This window comes from Meleagris gallopavo, chromosome 4 (assembly GCF_905368555.1).
Source record: "Meleagris gallopavo chromosome 4, MGAL_WU_HG_1.1, whole genome shotgun sequence".
Classification (NCBI taxonomy): Eukaryota; Metazoa; Chordata; class Aves; order Galliformes; family Phasianidae; genus Meleagris; species Meleagris gallopavo.
This window is the reverse complement of record NC_139407.1, coordinates 60,501,792-60,520,560: the sequence shown is the minus strand read 5'-3', so window position 1 is coordinate 60,520,560 and position 18,769 is coordinate 60,501,792. Positions and strand designations below refer to the sequence as shown.

At 39.2% G+C, this 18,769-nt stretch overlaps 1 protein-coding gene across 1 annotated transcript in view; it reads left to right on the top strand.

The window, feature by feature from the left end:
- The first annotated feature begins 18,107 nt into the window (after positions 1 to 18,107).
- The window catches only part of ABLIM2 (actin binding LIM protein family member 2), a 111,628-nt gene continuing 110,966 nt past the window's right edge, over positions 18,108 to 18,769 (top strand). The window contains exon 1 of the mRNA XM_085223540.1: positions 18,108 to 18,236. Coding sequence (XP_085079666.1) covers positions 18,221 to 18,236 — 16 coding nt within the window. The 5' untranslated portion in view covers positions 18,108 to 18,220. The remainder of the gene's footprint in view (positions 18,237 to 18,769) is intronic.

The following is an 18,769-nucleotide window of genomic DNA, read 5'->3' as shown; positions in this document are numbered from 1 at the left end:
AGCTTACAGCCCCCATAGGGAATGGCTGCCAAAATATGCTGTGGGAGAATAGGAATAAGGTGCTGGCAGGTTAAATTTATCTTATGCATGTCCAGAGAGTCACAAGAAAGTAAACGTTCTAATGCTAGGGATGCTGACTTATCAAAGAAATGCAGCTTTATGGAAGAGGATTAATTTTGCTAATACATGCATCAAGTTAATAGGGCTTCAGAATCTCTGCCAATCCACAAATGAGTTAACTTTAGTAGGCCTTTTATTGTGCCTTTGTTTTGAAGTGGGCATTATTCTTGTTTACCGCTTGACCAAATTCCTCATTTTTAGTGCTCATTGTGATGTTTTAAAAGTTATTCATCTATTTGAGGAATCAATTTTAGAATAATTTTCAATTTCAAGGCTAGATGTATTCTTTTTCACTTGTAGTCCTACTGAAGTAAAAGAAACTATGAGACTACAAAAAGAAAATCTGTATTACATACTGCTGTATCTATTGAAAACTGTTCCGTGTGCTAGACTTTAAAATTTGAGGAACTTTTTTTTGGAGAATGTTTGACTCAAGTATTTTACATGTAGGAGACTTCAGTGTTACTCACAGACCATTGCTATACTGCTTTAAGTTCCGTCTGCAGGTGTAGATATCAAAATGTTGTCCTTTACAGCTGAACTCCTAAGCCCCTTTATCTATGAAATACTGTGTTACAAATAATTAACTGAATAACCTATTCTGGAAGTATGCAGCTGTTTATGTCATTCAGTGCAAACAAACAGTAGATAGAATATGCCAGGACATTAAATATTTAAACATCATTTTCAAATAATGGTTTTGTTTATTCATCTTGAGGAAACTACAGGGGATGTTAGAAGCACAGCTAAAAACTATCGCTATGAAGCAAGATCAAGGTTTGATTATTATTTGAAATAAAATTAATAAGCAAATAGAACTAAAATAAAATGTCACTACAGTGGTATTTTAACATAGTAAACTATTTGGAGTATGACACATTTTCCACATCAGAATTAAACAGTCTAATGCATTAAGTCATTTCAGTAACATCTGTTCTATCTGTTGCCTATGGGCTGGAAAATTAAGTATTGTGGCAAAAGCTATGCAGGCAGACCCAGCAGCTCAAGATTTAATGCTCCAAGTAGATGAGGTCAGTTTTGGGTCCTTCTGTACCTGTCACATTGGTGAGGCGCTTCTGGCCCCTTGATCACACCTGGGTTTGTGGATGTTCAGTGCTGGGCATGTCACTGCTGCCCTATTTCTCTTCCTGCTTGTAACACTAAAGTTGGTAAGTGGCATGAAGGGGATTTTGCTGGTGTTTCTGATGTGTGCAGTTCTAACTCACTAGAAACCAGCAATAGGAATATGGTGAGCTGTAAGTTTTCTTTTTTTTTCTTTTCTGTTTTTTTTTCTTTCTTCTCTTTAATGTGTTATTCTTCCTCTGAACTAGGTGTTTTAGTGAATCACTGGAATTTTAAATGATTTTCTGTTTTACTTTATGCTTACCCCTGAGATGGAGCTATCAAGTAGGGCACGTGTGTGCAGGAAAATTGGAGGAGAACTTACTAACAATATTATTTATGTCTGTAAAGTAAAACACAAGCGGAGCCTCTTTTTTTCTTTTTCTTAGGATTTTGTGTTGTTCATACAAGAACAAGATGAGAGATCTAAAAATAGTGAAATCTAACCTTTTTCTGCAGTTAAAACATCTACAACTAGATTAAAAAAAAAAAAAATTCTGCATAATCATATATCTCCCATTGATGGTATTTAATCTAAAACCTCAAGTATTTCAAAACCGTTTCAAACTCCCACAGCTTCTATGTGGAAGAGTCAGCCAAATTTCAACACGTAATTAGGAGTGTAGTACTAACCACACTGCCAAGCATTTGAGTTGAAAGGGAACTACTGTACTATATGGATAGTAAAGCTTTTGCCTAAGATTATGTCCCATATGATAGTGGGGTCTGTAGTTATAGTCACAACAAAATTAATACTTCTCTAAGTTTTGGCCCCAGAAAGTGCATTGTCAAGTGTGTGACTTTTAAGCCAGTTTAGTTTCTTCGTATGTTTGGCATATCCATAAACTTGAAGTGATGGCATTTCTCCCCTACTTCACTATGACACTGCTAGATAGCAGTGAGAGATAAGAAAGTTGTTTTGATTTTTGCATCTGAAAAAAAAAAAATCCATTTATATGAGTATACCTAGATTTAGATTCTGCTCTATTAGAATCCAGTGGTTTAAAACTACAAATTCAGAAATGTTAACTCTCACCTGCCCTGAACATCCCAAGTACATTATGACAGGTCCAGAGAGAAAAGTTTTGCTTTGTCACTTGCCTTGTGTAGTACAATGTTATGATGGAAGATGGTCTTCTAAAAATCTATATGAGCAAAGATGCTGCCGAACAGCTTTAACTTGGAGCACTGAATGCCAGGCTGCTTTTATGTAGATGCTAAATATGAATTTGGGAGCCTGATTGTAATCTCCCTGCTGTGAAGTGTCCTCACCCATTTGTGGGGATGTTCATGCTAGAGAGTAGTTCCAGACAGAATGTTTGTTTGGGGGATGCTGAAGCACTGCCTTCCACTCCTTCCCAGTGTTCTGCAGAGAAGACGGAGGCGGCCTCTTCCCATGACAGAAGAACAAGAGTCAACGTGGCAGGTTGCAGCACTGGAAGTTCAGACTGACATAAGAGGGGGGAGGGAAACCCCAACAGTAAAGCACCAGAGCAGGCTGTCTGGGGAAGTGGTGGCCTTCTGTCCTTCCGTCAGGTCAGAACGAAGGAACCTGATCCTAGGGGAATCTGCGGAAGGGGAGGCTGGGCACAATGACATCCAGAGGTGCCTCCCAGCCTACGTGATTATGTGGATCTAAATATAGTCTCTGTGAGTGCTAAATTTGATTTTGGCATGATTAAATTTTTATTTAAAACTGGAACAAGAGAGCAAGGCAACACTTCTGGAATTCGATTGCAGCACTTCCAAAAAACTGTAGAGAGGCTTTCAATGGAAATAATTCTTCTGCAGCATAATGATGTCTCAGCTAAGAGTTAATGTGACTGTCTTAAGACCATAGCCATGTCTCATGATGTGTGTGTCCGTGCTTTGTAAGGGGTCACACTTAATTCTGCAAGTCGTAAACTGAACAGCTGAAAGGATTCAAGAATTGTGTTTCCTATTCTGCAACAGATAATTAAAAGATGTAATCTTACAAAATTGACCTGAGAAAAAAGACAATACACTTCCAACATTCTGTAGATTTTTCTGTGAAATACAGTACCCAGCTTTTAAATTTTAATTTAAATGCTATTACTACAACTAGGCTAATTTTCAGATCGTGTATTGATTTCAAGTTGAATCTCAAGACCATTATTTTCCTGTAGAATAAATGTAAAACATACAGTGAATTCCTAGATATCTATCTAGGAGATGTAGAATCTTGTTAACATAAAACCATCTGTAAAATGATTGTAAAAAATTATAGAAAGGATTAGACCAAATTCAGTCTTTAAAATATCAGAATTTGTTTTATTAAATTTTCTAATTATTTTCACACTTCATCATACAACTAATAAGTGGATTTAATACATGACTGAGTTTAGGATTAGCATATGGTCATATTAAAGTCTTTGAGTGGACCCGAGCGTATTTAAAAGGGTTTGGATCATAAGCAAAATAAATCTTTCTATGTAGGTAGAACAATGCATTTCAAAGTGGTAGTTACAGTGCTAGCTTTGTACATATTACTGCTTTAAAACAGAGCGTACACTATGAATGAAAAAATTAATCTCAGTGAATTTCGGCTTGATTAAAATTAGCTTATTTCAGTGTCTTGCTAGTTTCTGACAATTATTAACAGAAATGGGAAATGCATGGCAGTATCATTTTGCTGGAGAATCCTTGAGTGACTGTTGTCATACTGCTGTAATAAAGGGCAGATGGGCTGTATATCTGAAGAATAAACAAGCTATTCTGAGCCACTTTACACTTTGCTAAGTGGAACTCAGAACCAGGGTTGGCCCAATCAATTGGTAAATAACTGTTGATGACATCTATGCAGGTATAACCATGCTAGAATTGTTTGTATGTCTTGTGAATTTGACCTGTAGTTGTGAAATGGGAGCTTAAGATTCTAAAGAAATTGTTATTGAATAAAGGTATGGGAATTAGAATACTTTCTTGAACAACATACTGAATTCCACTGTACTACTGCATTTATTAATAAAATAATACTACCATACTTATAGAAAACCTACAAGACGCCATCTTTACCAAGGAACATTTTTTCAAAAAATCTTTTAAAATTTTTTTAAAGTGATAGCTATTAAACATAGAATGGTACATTGCTCTTGTTGTTGTTTTTTGTTTGTTTTTTTTTTTTTTGGTTGGTTGGTTGTTTTTTTTGGTTTTTTTTTTGCAAATTGTTAACCAGCACTTGGGGTGCTTTTTATTCTTTTGGTTGGGAAGAATAATTAACAGTGTATGCAGGTGTTCCTTCTGAAATACTGTTTTCTTAAGAAATAAACATGAAGAAAAAACATATTTTGTTGTGAATAGCAGGCCCAGGGAAGATCTCCTGAGTCAGAGTCATTGCTTTCAGCTATTTCTCCGTTGCGGGGAACCCATAACTCTTCTCATGGAGATTAGGCTTTGGTGTGTTTTCCTTTCCCCTAGTTCTTCCTCTGTGTCTTCTGGGTGATGCCTGTGTTTGGCAGCATCTCTTTCTTTTTTTTTTTCCAATTAATTTATAAATATTTCATAAGAGTCTAAATTAAAGATGTGGTTTACATATGCATTTAATATTTATATCTTGAATTTTCAGAATCTGTAAATAAGAGTTTGTAAAATTGTGGATATATTTATTGAGAGAGAGAGTTCCTTTTTGCATCGCCTAATTGTTAAGCTAAGAGATTAAAGAAATTTCTTGTTCATTATATAATGCTAAATATTGTTAATTTCTGCTCAAGATGGATGCTTAAACTATTATAAACAGTACCTTTGTTTTGAATAAAATATAGTTGCCTCTGGTGTACACTGTGGTGTGGCTAAGTGGTTTTGTTTGTAAATTACTATTTTTCTGATTAAGCTTGCTTTGCTATTGTCAGTATTATTTTGCAAACAAAAATCGGCATCGTATATATTATGAGAAATAATTATGAACCTTTCTCCAAAGAGTTGGTACTTTGACTTCCAAAAACCATCAGGATAGATATATATGAAGGTCTTTGATTTTAAACATTGGATTTTTTCAGTTGACTTCAGTACAACTGAAATGTTGCACTAAATTTTTTATTCATCACTCACATTCATATTGTTATGCACTTTATTGGTATGGCCATCCAGAAATATGGAAGACTGTTAATGGGCTCAGGTCTGCAGAGGAAAATCAAATAGCCATTATTTGGGATAATTCACAATTAAAAGTTCATAATCACCTAAATGTACTTGAAGGGGAAAAAATAGCACAAGTCAAAAGGTGTTAGAGTGCATTGATGAAGTGGTGAATAGAAAACTTGATACAAAGTTTGTCAATCTCTCCGAGTTTTTAGAAAATCTACCTTCCAAAAGCTGTGATATTGGTTTAACTGTTTACAGTTCTCAAATTTTTGCGTGGTTCAAAAGCTGTGTTTGTTTTTTCCTTATGAAGACTCTTGAATTGGGATGGCAAAAAGCATGGAAGAGGAGGACCAAGAGATGTTGGTGATTCAAACGTGTTTTACATGAGTAACAAAGGAATTCATAGTCCCAAAAACTCTAAACACACACAGAAAGCAAAGTGAGCAGTTACACTCTCTGGTATGGGTTTATCTCGTGATTTGAGATATGTCAGGCCTGAGCTGGTCAAAAATTCTGTGGGAAGGAGGCACCTCCAGAGGAGCTTCTGTAGCAGCTGACAGTTGGTGTCTGATGCTGGGGGTCTGCTTGCATGCTGGGAAGCTTCTGTTGCTTGAATCATAGAATCACAGAATGGCCTGCACTGGTGGATCCTTAAAAATCATCCAGTTCCAATCCCCTGACATGGGTGGGGTTGCCACTGATTAGATCAGGTGGTATGGGGTATTATAATGAGAGCTCACTTTAACAGCTTTCCTAACCCTTAGATGCCTGGAGTTAGATGAGGTAGCTCTTGTCCCAGCAGACAAGGGAAGACAAAAATTTCACGTCCCCGAGTGCTTGTATAAATTCCATGTTTTCATGGGGTGAAGAGCTGAAAACTCATTTTTTAATTATTACAATTGCAATTTGATGTGTTAGTCTTCCTCATAGTGCTTTGGAAATATAAAGCTGTCTAAACCATTGTCGTTGTGAAATCAGTGATACACTGATAATATATATACTATAGTATAAGCCTGTCTGCCTTTGGTTGTCAGTGTGGTGTCAGCTGGAGAAACTGTTATATGATGAGAGTCATTAAGCTGTATGGCTCGGGGCATAAGTGCATGTCATTCCCATCTTTTGGCTAGGCGCTTCAAGTCTACTTCAACTCAGTGCTAGAAGAGGCACTGCAATTGAGATAGCATTGGGATTTCCAATGCTTAATGATACAGGAAAGTATTGCAAGTAGAGCAGCTTAAAGAGATGGGACTGATTTGTGACTGACAGTATGAAAAACGTTGTTAGAATGACTGACTCTGGAAGTTAGCTTAAATTAAGGTTTTCTGCAAGTCACGATGACTAATTTAAAGGTTTATGCTTTTGGCACCTAACATCTCACTGGCTGGGAGCAAGGTGGTTAATGAGCAGAGAGAGGTACTTCCAGAAGATGTCTCATTTTGCACAGCAGCAATGACAGCAGTGGCTAAATTATTAGAAATGTAAGGATTTGATTGGATTAAGGAATTGCTCCTAGTTCTGTGCTTATTTAACATGTTAGCCCTTACTGTGTCCTTTTCTAGCTCTTATGTAAGAAACTGTATTTGCTGAGATAATTCAATCACACCCTATCATTTTTCATACCCTGAGGACCTCGTCAGTCTTTTCTAAGAGTTACATATCATGCTTTGAATATGAAATTGATATTCACTTCTTCTAGCTTGATCAGATTAACTTTATTAGACTCTGTTTTTCTTAGGTAGTTCACGTAAAGATGTGCTCAAGTCCATGTTTTAAGGGAATTCTTGAAATTCAGACCTGTTCCTACAGAGCTGCTATTAAAAATAAAAGGCTTTGAAAAGTGATAGTTTTTCTGCACTGCTGAACACTAATCATTCTGGAGTACATGTTGATTTTGTTCATCACAAAGCAGAATTGTCTCTTAGTTCTGTGAGAGCAAGTCTGTCGCTCTAAATGATAGAGAGAACTGGGATGCTATGGAATTGGTATTTACCATCTTAGTCATCATTTACTTTGAGTGTTTGGCTTGAGAGGTGAATTACGTTTGGTTATATTCTTTTTTTGTGTGTGAAATAAACAATAGAAATGTGCTGCAGTAGCATAGATCACTTGCTCTTTCTGTGTAGCACACTGAGCAGAGGTTGGGATGCTCTCTTATTAAAGCCTGCATTTCTGTCATATCTGGGGAGTAGAGCAGAGTCAGATTGTGTCCTGATGTGGGGCAGAGTAAAAAGAGCTCTTGTGTTCTGCAGTCCTCTGAGACAGTAAGGCTGGTTTGGCCGCCTCCTGCCAGACATCATCTCTCCAACTTTTCCAAAATACCAGCTGGCCCAACATTAAGTATCAAGTGTCCCAAGCAGAGTTCTGACTGGCTGTCAATGACAGCAAAACAGAGTCTTCTTTCAGCAGAATATAGGTCACGGAATAGCTACTTGTGTCCTACATAATCATCATCTTAGTACGTTGTCATTACAGACTTGAATCCTTGGGATTATTGGCATTTGGAGCAGACTGTGGGCAGATGAAGCTGCCCATGCCTTCCTGCGGTGTGACCCACATCTGCTGGCGGGTGAGGTGGTGGTCACCAGCCTCTGCTTGCAGAAAATCTAGGCTTCTCTTTGTTCGGGGATAGACAGAAAGAGAAGGGTCTCTTGAGGCAGAGAAAAATAAAGGTTTTCCTGTACAGCTTGTAGCCAAGACCTAGTAAATGCAATCTTAGGTTCATCTTAAGAGAGGACTTGAGTCACAGTCAATTCAGGCTAACAGAAGCGTATTAAAGTGTTTTCTTCTGCTTTCTATTGTTTTGAATAGAGAAGTGCGCTTCAGTGCTGCCCTCCAGCCATGTTTTACAGTTTTTCCCTTAGTGACGAGAAACCAAATTTTGAATCCTCCTTTCCATCCTACAGGACTCTGTTTTACTTTTCCTTTCCAGCAAGTTGTACTAAGCTAATGCAGATAATGCGAGCATTGCAGGAGCTGGAGCTCAGCCAGCCCCAAACCAGACCTTTCCCACCAGTTTCAAGCATTTCCCCAAATCAAGGTCTCCCTGTAAAAGCAGCTGGAGCACACAGACTAGATGGAAATGCGCAGCTCCAGCGTCTGCTGCCTGCATAATATGAGCATTTATTTCCTTGTCAGAGTGAACGTAGTGACATTCTCAAGGACTACTGTCGCAGCTCAAAAATGCATCAGCAGGCAGCAGAAATGTTGGTTGCAGAGCTGTGCAAGAAGTAGCACGATGGCTCCAGGCTGAAGGTTGTGTTTACATGAATGTAGCACATTTCTCCTATGAATGCAGTGCTGAAAGACAAGTGTCTGCAGAAATTGTGTAGCCTGAAAGTGAAAATGGAAGCAATGTGCTGATGTTTCTGATGGGGATAAAGAACAGTTTGATTCATATCAATTTAATTCTACACAAGAAGAGGTTCTCAGGTGTGACATCAGCTTCAATAATGTTAATACCTGTATACATTTGAAATAACTGTATCGTTGCAATAAAATGGTAATTATGCTCTCTTAATGCCAAATTAAGCATAGCAAATAAAACCGGAGGAGTTCATTTTTATGTTGCAGCATTAATTAGTCAAGACATTTTTATATTCCTTGAAATAACACATTAAAAAAAAGAGAAACCTTTGGAAAGGTCCTTAAATTATTGTTTTAAATGCTTATTGAGGCTCAATTTCAGACAGTGTTAATGGAATGTTAGTACATAATAATGTAATTAATGGTTGGTGATAAGTCATTGTGGCTTGACTAGCAAGATAAATTACTATACATTGCTATTTTATTTTGCTTTTGCATTTTGGTGTTGCTATAACAAATAGGCATGGTTGTTGTTACTCTACCAGGGAATGGAAAGAGAAATGAGCAATGGAAATTTGTTCTGAGCTGTTTTTTCCTGGTTCCAAACACTTGTTCATTTTCTAGCCAGGGAATGTACTTGTTCCTCTGCTCTGTGACACAGATGGAAGCAAATATCACCATGAAAAGGGGAGGAAGGATGCTTAGCAGGGGCATAGCCTGGTTGGTGCTGCAGATCTGGTGATGGGAGTCATAGAATCACAGATTCTATTCACAGGGGTTGGAAGAGACCTCCAGAGATCATTTGCTCCAACCCCCCTGTCAAAGCAGGCTCCCTACAGCAGGTTGCCAAGGTACGCATCCAAGCAAGTCTTGAATATATCCAGATATTCCGCAACGTCCCTAGGGCATCTTCTTTGGGTAATTGGGTGTAGAACTGGTACCCCAGGCTGGTGGTCATAGCCTCAAGCCGGCAGAGTTTGAGAAGCATTTGGACAATGCTGTCAGACATAAGTTATAAATACTGGGTGGTCCTCTGTGGAGCCAGGACTGCCCCTTGAACAAAGGATGTTCTGCTCTGTTCTACTCTCTACTCCAATGTTCTCTATGGTTTTATGTCCTAAATATAAGGGGACAGGCAGGAATATGGCTCCATTAACTTCTGGATATACTGAAATGACCGTGAGACAGCCAGGGAGCTCCACCCCATGTTTTACTGCCCATCAGCTGCACCCTGTGTTTGAATATGTCTGACAGTACCTGCCTTCCCAGGGCACTTGTATCCTAAGACCTTTCTATTATCTCCGGGTCACACACATTTAGTAGTTTCACAGCTTCCTATAAATTTCTCTAATGATAAATCGGTGTGTAGCACTCAAGTCTTCTGAGGTTTCTGGTGATCTCATTTTCCTGCTGATATACTGGTAATAGAGTCTGGTGATTCTTAATTATTTCTTGAAAAAAATGAGGGAGCTGTGAATTTCAGAGCTACTTACGCTAAAATTGAACAATAAAGAATGTGACTTAAAGTATTGAAAGAAAAAAGCCTTTTGCTTTCTTTCTTGGTATTAAAAGAGATCTCAAAGACATAATTCCATTTAAAACGTTGCTGATGAGATGTTAAAACCTTACACAAGTAGTGGAAAGGCTGAAGTCTCTGGCAGTGATAACTAAATGGCTGAGATCAAAACTTAGCTGAGATGAGAAATTAATTCTTACATCCAAATTGATAGCAGTTATAATGGTGAGCATTACTGGGAGCAGGATGAAGCCCAACAGTATCAGATTCCCACTGATTACATGTTTTTTTCTTTGCTTTAAAAGCAGCAGTTCATATTGTTGGCAAATTCCTCAATGATCATCAACCAAGCTTAATCTATTCAAGCAGGCTTTGGATCTGCCCTGCTGCTTTGCAGCTACATCCCTCTATAGAGGATGGGATTAGGAAAGCAGGCTGAAAATTCTTTTCTGGTATGGTCACTGTGAGCTGGAAGTGTTGGGAGTTGAGTGCATGGGACATATGGAGACTTTGTCCTGAGCGCAGTGGCTGAAAGTGGGATGTTTCTCAAATCCCCTCTGTCCTCTGGGACAGGTTTTTAATTTACAGCTTTACATTTGGAATTCACAAATTGAATCCTGAACCTGATTTTAATATCTGTGCTTGTTTTTGAAAACCTGAACAGTGCTGTTTTTTGCAACATCAGGTCGTGCTTCCAGCTTGGGATCTCATTTAGACCTATCAGGGTTAAACTCATCAATTTTTTAGATTGCCACAGTCAAGAGACTATAGCTGCTTCTTTGCACAGTGTAATTCCTATGTAGCCATGGATGTCTGTCCTAGTGGTGCTGGGATGCACTGAACTGCAGATCTTGCAGCAAATCCCCAAAAAAGCAGAGCACCTGAAAAGGCTGTTAGTTTCTGTAAGTCAAATTTTCTTGGAGAACAAGGAAATGAACTCTTCAAGTGGAAGATGATCAGATCTGTTGGGTGATACAGAGTAAAAGCCTTAAAAATGCTTTAAGCTCTTGCTCTACAAGAATTTGCAGGGTTCGTGTCACTTATTCCAGTTGTATTCCTTTTCCAAGTGTTTGGGCTTCCTAAACCACAATGTCTTTGTGGTCATCTCTGGGAGACCACTGGGTTCCGTCCATTCAGGTATTCCTAAACACCCCCAAAATCCTCTAGTGTATTTGGGAGAGGAGCTAACACGAGAGGGAGAAAGTCTCTTGCTGTCCACCCAATGCATCAGATTGGAAGCCTTTCTCCTACATATGGAGAGTTGCTTCCTTGCAGTCCACTGTGGATAGCTGGGAAATTCAAAGTGGAGAATCAGCTTGCAAATCAGCCTGCTCTATTCCTGGTCACCTCAAGGAGGAAGGATAAGAAGCTGCAAGGAGGGGTTTTCAGGCTTGCAGATCCGGCCCTTATATGTATGATGTTTCAAGTATGGGAATCTTCCCTTCCCTTTAGTCACAGCTCTCTTGACTCTCAAAATCAGTTGTTTTGGAGTTGTTGTGTGGGTTGGTATTTTTTTTTTTTTTTTTGAGACTTGTCTGAAATTAGTTTTCTATGTTACAATAACATGTGTGAGTGTGTTAAGCCTTTTTTTTCCTACATAGCACTAAACCCACACTACTGTTTGGTGATCCTGTACAATAGGCAGCTTATAAATGCAAAATTATGGAAATGCTTATGTAACTTTCCAGAAGAGAAGGAAGAAATAAAGACCCTGTAAGTCTAGTTACTTAGTTAATAATTAATTTTATTCTCTATTTAAGCACTGGAAATTTCCATGTTTTAAAAAATTCTTTCCATATATTAAAAAATTCTTTGTGCAATTTTTTGTGTAGAACAGTGACAAATTAATATTTAGTGATTATCTTCTCCCTTTTGTGTAGCATCAGCCCACACAAAAAAATCCATTTAAAAAAAAATCTGTTCCATGCGTTCATCTGCTCCCAGAAAAAATATCCCCAAATAATCTTGGCATCTTTGCAGTGCCTATCATCTTTCTTGCACTGTTTGTGATCCTCAGAATGTCACAGTTCTGTAGTTTAATTCACTGTAGTTTAATTTCTCCTGTATCAATGGATATAAATTACCTTTACTTACTTCTAAGGCTCTTTGGGAGGACTTACACTGGCTGCCATTTATTGCCTCATTCTGTTCCTGTGATTTCCCTTCTGTAAAGTTCTGGGCTCAGATTCTGAATCTTATCTGGGCAGTTCTTATGACAGCACCATTTTATTACTGCAAGGATGCCTGCCCTGAACACAGCACATCCTCTTTTCCTGACTGCGTTCCTCACTTAGTGCCAGGTATTCAGCAGTGTTTGAGTTTCTCTCACTCTTTCTCAAATCCTTGCAGTCCCCTGTAGTGTCTGACCTTCTAGTCACACCTAGTGACTAGTTAACACCCTTTGTTAATTGTTTGCATTAACCATATTTATTACCTGGCACTTTTCCGCACTAAATAGCGTGTTGCCTTGTAACCTCTACTTAAGCAGCATATTTTTTCCGTGATGTCTGCTCCATTTGTTGGTGGCCAACAAATCGGTGTGCTATGACTTTGTTGGAAATATCCAAATAATTTTGTCAGGACGGTATCTCTGATAAAAACATATTTTATTCACGATTGCAATGGCGGGCGTCCCGCAAGCAGGAGCGCACCTATGGACACAACATGACAGCCTTTATACCCCGTCTTCTCCCCCTTGCCACCCTCCCCTCCCGTTTCCCCACTGGCTGGGTACTCCAGGTTCACAGTCTTATCAAAGCATTTACATTTGTTATTTACTTGTTAATTTGTTTGTTATCTGGTGTCAGTCAGTTGCCATCTTGTTGTTCTGTTGTTTCTAAGATGTCTCAAGGCTCTTCTTGTCGTATTGATACGGTGATTTGCTTCCAAGGGTGATTTGCTTCGTTAAAGTCTTCGTTAAACAAGGAGCACGGGGAGGGGGGAATGATGCCAGGCCTTCCAATGTCTCTTCTGATGCTTCCTTGGGCATGCCATGACTTGTTCTCTGGTTTGATCTTGTGCAGGATATTCTTGCAATGTGTATGACAAAATATACATATTTTCACCTATATACACCTATATACAGAGCGTGCATTCGTGGGAAGGGTTATATAGAGGATAAGTGACGTAAACTATCAGAGATCTTTCCCAAGTTAAGCAGAAAGATTCCCAAAAAAAACTATGACACCGGAGATCATGAAATAAAAAATATATTATCTAATTCTAATGCAGAAACAACATTTGATTCCCACATCTTCAATATGAGACTGGTCCAGAGAGGTTATGGATGCCCCATTCCTGCGGATAGCCAAGGCAAGGTTGGATGTTGCCCTGGGCAGCCTGATCAGGTGAGGGGCAACCAGCCCACAGCAGGGAGTTGGAATTGCATGGGCTTTAAGGTCCATTCCAACCCAAGTCATTCTGTGATTCTATGAAATAGAAACAGGAATTTTACATTTGTTTCTTTCTTTTATTTCAGTCCTATAAAAATTTACTTACACCACATTTACGGTTACATTTTTTTTTCTTGTACTTTTTTTTCATTATGACAGCTCTGTTAAAGGCATTGCAGGGTGTGTTACTTTTGCTCATCATTCTGAATGTCTTAGTATGTTTTTCTGGAGAATTCTGCAGCCTGCTGTTGTAGTCAGGGAATTGAAAGGGGGTCAGCACATTGTTCATGGTCTTCTATAGAGGGACCCTTGTGAGAAAGCAGCAGGCATGGGAGTTAGCTTGGTTTCCTTCATCTGATGGGCTGGCCAGTGGACAAGGGCTGTCAGCACCAATTTCAGGGATGAAGGACACTCTTTATTTCCAACAGATAGCAGGCAGCAGAAAAGGACTTGTGACCCAGTTATCTCAGGAGCGCGCCCAGTAATGTGCCATCCTTTATGCAAAACTCAGAGTGGAATCTCAACCTCATTTCCCATTTAAATTTTTTCTGCTTTATAAACGCGCAGCACATCCAATAGCTTATACTCCAGTGCCTTGTACTAAAAAAAAAAATAAAAATAAAAAAAATCCCACAAATTGTTATTTTTTTCTGACTTGCTGCATATGTTCTTCAATTAGAGATACTGGTGTATACATCTCATCGCTGTGCAGATGCTTGCTCATCCATGGACTTGAGGACAGAAGTGCTAGATAGCCAGTTGTTTGAATTTAGGCTCCTTCTGAGCAGAACAGGTTTGGCAGGGTTGGACTGGTTCCAATTGATGATTGATGGCATCAAGAAAGGATGGGCAGCAAGTTGGAAGATGCGGGTGTAGTTGTAGATGCACTGCTTATCCTACTTTATCTCATTAAACCTTCACCCTCTTACTGTTTGTTTTCACTTCTGCCGTATGTTTGTCCTCTTTGTTTGGATCTGTTTGTGTGCTCAAGGGTAAGGATCGTGCTGCACTAGTGCCAACTTGGAGCACAACCACTGTGGATTACTTCAATTCAGCTAATAGACAATGATAATTAAAAGGAAACATGTGCTTCTCAATTTATTTTGGTCCTAGTGATCAAGCATTGCCAAAATCTGTACAGTTATACACAGAGATATGCTTAGTTTTATCGCTTTTGTTATTGTTGTTTGAGATCATTTTGTTCTTAATGGAAAATCAAACACTGCCCTGGATAGCGCTGCAGCCAGGAAAAATATCTCAAAACACGCTGAGAAAAATCTGTGAAATATGATGCTTTATTGCATTTTTCCAGCATACTTAAAGCAAAATTTGTTAATTACAGATTGTTTATGAAAAGTAATTTTTTTAAATACGTGGTTAGAATGAAATCTTTAGTTTCTGTTTGCTATTAAAGTCATGTACATTGTGGGTTGGAAACTTAGTAAGGGAGTTGTAGTTCAAGGACATGCAGACTCCAAGCAGTATGAGAATTGTTCAGTGCAATTAAGTACATGTATTTTTTTTTTTTAATTCTTGATTAGAAAATACTTTACTTTCTTATAGTGAAGGATAAAAACTGTGTTCTTTCATATTTACTAAGAGCATTGCATTCAGGAAACTAAAGCAATTGTTTTGTTTTTGTTTTCTAAAGCAATGGAAAAGAAGCTCAGAATGGATCAAGAAAGGTGCTATGAGCACAGGAGAATAAAAGAAGAGCATTAGATTGTACACTCTCTGCATTCTACTGCACTTCACTTTCCTTGGGAAAAGGGAAGCAAGTATAGGAAAAATGTGAATTAATCGCGATCAGATCTGAAATCTTTAAAAAATGCCATTTACAACCAATGGCACCATAGGCTATAGAGAGCTTGCAGCCAGCTAATCCATTTCAGCATGGCCTGGATTTGTTGCTAAGCTGTCTGGCTGTCGTTTGGAAAGCCATCAGTAAAGGCACTGACCTCGGCTATGTATCTTTGTTAAAACAAAACCTAAAGCAGAAGGGTGATGAGGATGCAGTGAGGGCAAGACTATGCCTACCAGAACTGGACTTGAAGTTGCATGAGGAGTCAAGGGCCTCATCCTTTTCTATACCAAGGACAATGTATTGTTGTTTGCATTATAACAGGTGTTTGGCTTCAGTTGATGTGAGAAGTTAAGACTATAATGCTTTATGGATCATGTGTGCCAGCAGTCAGTATCTGTCTGGCTTTTGTTGCCATCGCTTATTTCTTGCCATTGCCTTTCATTGTCAGTGGATTACAGAAATGTGAAGCACAGGTCTGCTGAGTTGTGTCCCTGAAGCCAGATCCTAGTGTTCAAGTTTCACTGCAACGCCATCAAAATCCTCACAGCTACTGATGTAGGAGCCTACCTCCTTCATAGCCAAGTTATGAGACCTTAGGAGAGGCTCTAAGCTTACAAGCAGAATTGTAAATGCAAATTAGTGTGCTGTTCAGCTGTGCTATCATAGAATCATTAAGGTTGGAATAGACCTCAAAGATCATTTAGTCAAACCATTCATTTACCACCGATATTGTCCTGATGTTATGATTGCACAGTACCAAAATGTGGGTTGTACAGTATTTATTCTTGCAAAGGAGAGGGTTTGGCAAATGGAGGGAAAGGCTGCAGTACAGCTTTTGCTTTTCCTGTCTATTAATTTACCTTCCTCCCAAGCAGTGCTATTCAGCAAAGTGGCTTCTGCATCTCTGCCAAGATGAAGTGACCTCTGGGAAAAGCACAGGAGGCCAAATCCAAATAGTTCGTTGCATTGTTTGGAAGCTGGAGTGGTTTCAGCATGCGGAATTTGTGTTCAGGAGTGGAGATCTTTAAATCTGCTGAATCCCAGACCATGTCAGTCAGCATCCCTGGGACGCTTTGGACCATGTGTCCCAGGGAGAGCACAGAGATCTCTAAGTCAGAACTCTTCAGCTATCAGTATAGACAGTCTACGCCTTTTCCAATAGTCAGCATTGGATGAACAAAAAGTGCTTTCTTATTTATCTCTTAAGAAATGTAAGTGCTCTTAGTGTAAAGAAAAAAACTAAAGAACAGCATTCTGAAAATTTGGTAGACTTACTCATTTCTGCATTTGTTGATCGGCATTTTTGTGAGAACCATCTGTCTCATCCTCAAGAAATACATTCAGATTTGATCATAATTGCATGTTAATACTTCTGAAGCATTGATGTTTTTTTTTTTTGAAAAAAAGAATGACTCCACTCTCTTCCTTATATAGTGCTTATAACAGTTTATCCATAGTGAATTATAGGAGCTTAAAGAAATTCTTATGACTTTCACTAAGCCTCATTCTAACTAAAAGTTTTGCTTTATTTTGCACAAATCATCTTTTTTTCCCAATCAAAAGCAAGTTATATTTCAAGCTTTGAAAAATAACTTGTTTGATATGTTGTTAGTTTTTTTTTTCTCTAGAGATTGGAAGTTATTGAACTTCCTATGAAAAGATTTGTCATTGACTATTGAAGCCAGTGGAGAACCACGCTTAATCCTATATTCAGCTATTGATTCAATAGATTTTTAACAAGATTCAGTGCAAAATGTTCTTTAATCTGCTCGGTGAGGTGAACTTCCTTTGCCTCTTGTGCAAAGTGCTGTATAATGTGCTGCTTCCCAGCCCTCCCTCAGCAGCAGCAGATGCTTTCACATTTACACCCCTGAGCAGTTTCTGTTTGCTGAAAGAAAGAAGCTGTTCCTTGGCTGCTTTGTAACTGAAGCAGGCAGTGACTGGAGAGGATGGGGAACAAGGGAGGAGGGGGGGAGTGTTTTGTCGGCTTCAAAGGTTGCAAGAAATAAAACCTTCATGTAGAAGGGAAATGCAGCCCTGTTTGTGTCCCAGCACTTTGTTCAAGTTTACCCAGGCTGGTCTTGAAGCCATGGGTCCTTTCCCAGTGCACAGACTACCTTTCTGCCTTCATACGTAGTTAATCTAAAGCAAGAGCTACAGATTTTTAACCCTAGCAGAGCATTCACATGCTAACTGAGCAAGAAGTATTGCTTTAAATAGCTCAACACATCACTGTTACTCCAGCGATGCACAGTCCCAACTCCATATGAGCTAGCAGGGGACAATTCTTTGTCTGCCAGTTATCACAGTGATTGCCTTCTGGAGAGAGGCAAGCTCTCAGCATCTCCTTCCGAAATCAGTGCCGTGCCCTCCTGCCCATGGTGATAGGACATGGGGACAGTCTGTACCAAGGGGGACAGCTGGAGGCATTTCCCCTCTGTTGCCAGATTCCATATTTTTAGCTTATCAGCTGACTGTGTTTTTCATTTCTGGCCTGACAGTTTGAAGCTTTTCCTTCTTTAAGCCTTTTTTCTGAGGTGCCACCCTACAGTGCTAATGAAGGGTGCTCCTCCCATGTCCCTGCCAGAAGTGGACCACCGCCACCTCTGTGTGAAGGATGCCCTGTGGACGTGCAAACCTTCAGCTTTCTGCTGGGTGCTATTTTTACATGAGGCTTTGGCTCGCCTCCCGCCTGTGCGTGGGTGCTGCAGGAGTCATCTGAGCCCCAGTCGCACTTGTGCCGGAGCAGCTCATGACCGCTCTACCACAGAGCCCACTCGTCCCACTGCCTGCCCCAGGACATTGAAGCACATGGTGGGATTGCCCATGTCACTGTCCTGGTAGAGCTGGGTTAATGCAGGCATGCCGGAGGATACAGGTATGGTGGGATGACTCTGGGTTCTGGGGAGCACAGATCTGAAATGAGTTGTTTTTCATCTGGAAGTGCCGTCACTAAATGGTGTTGTCGTGAGAATATTTATTTGGGGTTTACCTGGAGATGCTATAAAGAAAGGTGTTTAAACATTTATTTCAGATTATGCTTTATGTTCACGTAATTATATTAAGATTTTTGGAGTTATGATGATATTGGCACTTGTTAGGTAACAGCTCAATCTGAAAAATTCTGATTTTTTAAAATATTAGTTAAATACTTCATAGTAGAAGACTTCATCATGCTTTAGACTTAGTATTAGATTATAATGAAAAAGAAGACCTCATTCCCTTATGCAGATTTCTCACTGCAGTCTTACTAGAAGTCATACAAAAATAGCCTTTCTCTTGCTGCAGTAGCAGTTCCTAAAATTCAGCAGAGATCTCTCTCTCTAGCTGCACTTGGATTTGGTAAATATTTTATTACAATGATGAGGGCAGGAGGTTAGCTTGTGCTAAGCTTGTTTGTGTGATGTGAAT